At 36.2% G+C, this 5,803-nt stretch overlaps 1 protein-coding gene across 1 annotated transcript; it reads left to right on the top strand.

Annotated features, from left to right (window-relative positions):
* Nucleotides 1-850: 850 nt before the first annotated feature.
* On the top strand, nt 851-5,502 carry LOC129133629 (transmembrane emp24 domain-containing protein 7-like). Its single transcript, XM_054653266.1, has 3 exons — nt 851-1,136; nt 2,246-2,491; nt 4,028-5,502. The coding sequence occupies exons 1-3, from the start codon at nt 966-968 to the stop codon at nt 4,262-4,264; spliced, it is 654 nt and encodes a 217-aa protein (XP_054509241.1). The 5' UTR covers nt 851-965; the 3' UTR covers nt 4,265-5,502.
* The last annotated feature ends 301 nt before the right edge of the window (nt 5,503-5,803 follow it).

The following is a 5,803-nucleotide window of genomic DNA, read 5'->3' as shown; positions in this document are numbered from 1 at the left end:
CCATGTAAAATAGTTCCTGGAATATGTAAACTAGTTTATGGATATGCGCCGTAATCTTTGCTTTACTGTCTTTGTCTCCTATTGTCCTTTATTAAACTGTTTAAATTTTCACAGGAGAGTGAACGTGTTTTTCACACTAAGAAGAAAATTAACTATCCCAGCTTAAACCAGGACAATCTCTCTGAAGTAACGTTAAATTACAAAGAAATGTGGGACTCCAACGCTGAAATTCAACCCTGTATATTCAGTAACTCGAAGATATACAGAGAGAGTACTTAAGATACTTTTCAATTGCATTTAGAGAAGAGAGGCCACTATTTCATCTCTAAATAATGTCTTATGAGAATTTTAAAACAGTTTAGCCCCTGGATAGTTGCATACAATGGACATAGATACAAAAGTTTTGATGTATTGTGGAACCTGGACTGTGTCATGCAGCTATGACAGAGGGGAATTTAAAAAAAAAAAATAAATTAGCTATATAATCTGAGTACCCCTCAGCACAAAGCCGGGATGGGCGGGCCTCGTGCGTGCGGCTATGGTACCTCTGTTGCCTAGAGGTCGTCCCTGTGAACGTGGACACCTTCTCGGCTCGCTGGTGTCACAGCCCAGACCGGGCCTAGTGCCCAAGACGATGCCGGACCGTCATGCTCCCTGATAAACGTTGTCCAGGCAGCAAACGCGCAAGTGCGCCCGGGAGAGGCAGGGAGCACTCCCTTTTACGAGGAGCAACACGTCTATACAACTATGAGGGCTCACCCGGAAGAGCTTCTGTAAGGGCGGTGCTAGGCACCGCGGTTGCTCCTGAGAGTGCAGCGTTATTCCTCAGTTAGGTTTCTCCGTTGTGATCGGTTGGCGCCGCAGACATCTTCCTCTGGGCTCTGTGCCTGCTGGCCTCTGATGCGGGGCTGCCCTCTTTCTGCCCGGCTCAAACTCTGTTACTATTAGTCCGCACTGCGCGCTGAATGATGCTTTTACGGGGCTACGGAACTGCTGGACCGTGGGAGTGGCTGACGCTGCTCCTGGTAGCTTGCGCGGCATGGGCCTCAGAAATCACTTTCGAGCTGCCTGACAATGCCAAACAATGTTTTTACGAGGAGATTGTCCAGGGCACAAAGTGCACCCTCGAATTTCAGGTACTCCGTGCTTCCCTCGGCCCCCAGGGAGTCTCTTGTTATTTCACTTTTGCCGTTAGTATTAGGAGTTTAATACCGATATAAATTGGTGGGCACTAAAATTATGTTATACAAACAGCCTACTGAAATGTTGCTTCTGCTGCTTGGAGCCTCTGAACAAATCTTTAATAGCATGTGCTTGAATAGATATTTACATATTTCAAATAATATGTATATTATTTTTTAAAGCTTCTGTATGCATATAAAAAGGATGTGCTATTGGATAGAAGTTTCTTCATCCTTTAGGATGCTTTATCTTAAAGGCAAGAAGTTTGAAGCAAGGATTAAATTTAACTACAAGTCTGAGAGCTATCAGAATCACATTACAGAATAGTAAGCCATGAATACCTAAACTGCCAATTGCTCTTGTAGTGGAGATAGGATAGCTAGTGTGATTCTACAGAAGAACAGGCTATGAACCAACAATAATCAAAGATGACCATTCTCAAGATGATCATATGAAGTTTTGAGTTACTTGTAGATATAATTTGAACGTGCTGGTGTTGGAAAAAATTACTGTCATCTATTGTGCAGGAGTAAGGCAGCATAACCTCCAGAACACTGCTCTGTTGATGTGATGAGTCAGCCTGTAATATCTGTTCTACTGAATATATGCCATTCCTGCAACATAAAGCAGCTTGACCTGATAGGCTAGTTAGACAGTTTAGGTCATACATAAAAGAGCTGGTTTATTGATTTTGGCGGTCTCAACTTGCTGAATAAATTGTATGGATGGGCTTGTGGATATAATATATTACTGATTTATTGCAGTAATGTCTTTGCCCCATCAATTTTAATCTACTCTAGCCTTTGCTATAGTACTAGTATCTCAAAATGAAGTAACTAAAGTTTCCTTCATACACTGTTAGAAAACATAGTTGATATTGCATATCTTCAATTTAAAAAACTTATTTTGAATTGTTCTGTGAGTCTTTCATAGGATGACGATTTTTTTCAAACTCAATAGATTTATAAATTAATTCACTTTAAAACATTTGTCAGATCAAACAATTTGCAACGCTGGCTGGATGTCTGTTCTGTTTAAGACAATTTCTTGGGGTTTTTTTCAGGTGATCACTGGAGGTCATTATGATGTGGACTGTCGGTTGGAAGGTCCTGATGGTTCTGTATTATACAAAGAGATGAAGAAACAATATGATAGCTTCACATTTACTGCATCCAGAAATGGAACATACAAATTCTGCTTCAGCAATGAGTTCTCTACTTTCACACACAAAACTGTGTACTTTGATTTCCAGGTTGGAGAAGATCCACCACTGTTTCCTAGTGAGAACAGAGCAACTGCACTTACTCAGGTAAAATATTGTGTTTGACAGGAACTGTTAGGTGGAGGGAATCTTTTTCAAATTCACCTGCATTAGATATATATATCGTTGTTGAAAATGAATGGGTCAGAGTTTCTTTAAAATAAACCCTGTTACTAAAAGTGAACCTTTTCTGAAAATTAGGATTTATAGAATGCAGAGCTGAGGAGGAATTACCAAGTGATTAAGTGGAAATTTAGGGAAATTATACAGTGCCGTAGAGTTTAAGGGAACTTTTTTATGCCATGGTTCTATGTATGTGGAAGTGGTACAAAGTGTAAAATATCAGTGGATTGGGGTTTTCAAAATTCCTGAACTTTGGAGAAACTTTGAGAACAATTTGGTTTTATATTTAAAGAGTTTAGTCTTTTTTGAGGCAAAGACTTGAATGAATAATCTCTTATGTAACTGTCACTTTTAAAATTGGAAGAGACTTCTAGCAAAATAAACAAATGCACAAAATCAGTCATACTTAACCTGCTTCTAGAGATGTAATTTATAAGACACTTAAGTGGCAAAACAATATTCTTGCTCCAGACCTTTTTCCCTAATGTTGTTTTCTTTCTTCATAATTTTAGTTTTACACCACTTCTGCCTAAACTAAATCAGCCAACTTCACTTGGAACAGTAACTTCATGAATTCTAACATTATTACACTATAGTTATTACCAAACTTCATTTTAAACAAGCATGGGTACTGACTCTTACTTTCAGAAGATAAACAGAAAATGGAAGAGGTTTATGTGTAAAAAAATCTAGATCTTGGAAAGCCTGTAGTACATCTATTAAAGAGGTTTAAGATTTTTTCATGTTAGAGAAGGAAATGTGATTTTTATGAAAGATGACACATTTAGTTGGGCAACTTGGTCTTGAGTGTTTATTATATGAATATGGTAGGGAGCATCCAGGAACACTGAAAAATAACAGTTGTCCTTTATCTAATCACTTTTTACATATGTGACTAATATAAGGACCTCCTGCCAAAAGAACATGTTGAGGTCAGTAATTAGATTTCAGGCTTTTGGGAAACTGAAGTTTGGGTATTATGTGATGAAGAATCACATACTTCTGAAATCTAAAAGTGTTTTAATATCTACTGTGCAAATCTTAATGCTATAAGAAGCTTATTAGCTATCCAAATCTCAAGAAAGATTTACTGCTTGTTTTACTGGTGTATGTGGAATTAGCAAATGTCGGATCACTGGCATATTTCAATACAGTGTTTATATTTACTTTTGAACCCAAACATGCATGAATTTTAATATTCAGTTTCTGGCTCTTAGAGTGCATCACTTTGTATTACATCTGCAGTTTTGCACACTTTGGTACTTAAGTTAGTCACATTCCTGTGTGTAAAATTTGATTAATATGTTAGATTTATAGTATTTCAGTTTGACAGTGGACTGAGATAGTATTTCATTTGTAAAGCTATGTGAATCTTAATTTTAAATATCAAACCACAGAACTTCACAGAACAAGCATTAGAAGAGTTCTTAATTGAACATGTGTATTTATTTGCTTCTTTAGATGGAGTCTGCGTGTGTTTCAATTCATGAAGCTCTGAAATCTGTCATTGATTATCAGACTCATTTCCGGTTGAGAGAAGCACAAGGCCGCAGCAGAGCAGAGGATTTAAACACAAGAGTAGCCTATTGGTCAATAGGGGAGGCAATCATTCTTCTTGTAGTTAGTGTTGGGCAGGTATTTCTCCTCAAAAGCTTCTTTTCAGATAAAAGAACCACAACAACCCATGTTACATCATAACTGGTAGTGATAATGTTTCAGGTCATTGTGTTAATCACTTGTGAAATTACCGTTATCCAATTAATTGTAAGTACAAGGAACTAAATATATGAAACATCTAAATGTCTACCCCTCCTCATTGATTAAAATCACAAAATATAACCCACAAGTTATGAAAGGGACACCCAATTTGAAATATAGAGTAAACTTAGTGTTTTCTGATACTTGTATTATATATCTGGCAATGACCAGCCTCTCTTTGGTTTTGCTGATTTTAATCCAAATTGAGTTTGACTTTACTGATATGATTGCCCATCTGTGTTATAATGCTTTAAAAGGACCTGCCAATCTAGTGTCTGATGTGAAAGACAATACTCATGAAAATTAGATTTGACTTGAATTTTCATGCTGAATGTGTTGGATCATAAACAAGCTAATGTGATGAACTGTAGTTGTGAGATGTATTCCACTGTTTTGATTTGCTGTAACAACAAAAAAAATCCCATTATATCCTTTGCTTATCTGTAAAATTGTTGCAAGCTTGATAGTATATATTGGTGCAAAGTCTCCACCTGCCTGGTAAATCTCCATCTTCAAAACCTACTAAATTTTATACTTGAGTGTATTTGTCTAAACACACACTTTTCTACATTAAAATATAATGCATTTCTTCTTTTACAATGTTTTACTAAACAACTTCTAAACTGAGACTACTTGAGAAACATGCTTTCTTTATTCAAAAATTTTAAATCTCCAAGTTGCTTTTAAAAATGCAATGAAATGGGGAATATTGTAACTTTGTTACTGAAGCTGTGCAATCTCTGTACTTAGTGCTGTTGCTTGTCACATTTAAGACCAAAAATAGTTTGGTTTTTATCAAGCAGTTCAGCACCAGTTACATTGCATCCATTAGGCATGTGCACAGCTTTTAATTAAATTGTTTTCCTATTAAGAAGCCCATTTAATACTAATACTACATTGTGTGAGTGCTGTGTCCTTTATTTCCCTGTTTGGTGCACTGATACATTATGACCTTGTGCATGTAATCGCTACTCTTCTGTTAGTGGTCAAACCCATTTAAAATGTTTTGTGATATCTTTTTGGTTGATTTGTAGCAACATTGCTTCCACTGTTCATATCTTTAGTTTATGTATTGTAAAAAAATCTTGGTTTATTTGGATGTGGAAGATGGTAAATATATGTACATACAGGTACCTTTAATTGAGCTAGTCAAAATAAAGAAAGACTTCTTCAGATGATTCTGGAGGAATAAATTAACTTGGACCACTTTTTAAGTGCACACAAACAAAACTAAGATAAAAAATTGAGTTACTAGCTCTAATTCAAAAATATTCTACTTAAACTAGTTTTCAGCAAGCAGAGAAAGAATGCTAATTTTTCATTAATTGCCTGTATTATTTTCCAGGAAAAAATTGACAGGATTTACACATTCACTTGGACACCAAATAATCATTCTATGACCTAAAATGCCTTTAAAATGGTGTGATAGTTAAAAAAAAATTCTTCTTGTCTCTATTGTAAGCTTATAAACGACACTCT

Source organism: Agelaius phoeniceus, chromosome W (genome assembly GCF_051311805.1).
Source record: "Agelaius phoeniceus isolate bAgePho1 chromosome W, bAgePho1.hap1, whole genome shotgun sequence".
NCBI lineage: Eukaryota > Metazoa > Chordata > Aves > Passeriformes > Icteridae > Agelaius > Agelaius phoeniceus.
Note: the sequence above shows the minus strand (reverse complement) of the source record. Positions and strands in the feature narration are given on the sequence as shown.

Coding starts and splice junctions, on each gene's coding strand:
- LOC129133629 (XM_054653266.1), top strand. CDS start 966: ATGATGCTTTTACGGGGCTACGGAACTGCTGGACCGTGGGAGTGGCTG. Junction 1,137..2,245: donor AGTGCACCCTCGAATTTCAG/GTACTCCGTGCT, acceptor GGTTTTTTTCAG/GTGATCACTGGAGGTCATTA. Junction 2,492..4,027: donor GAGCAACTGCACTTACTCAG/GTAAAATATTGT, acceptor TTGCTTCTTTAG/ATGGAGTCTGCGTGTGTTTC.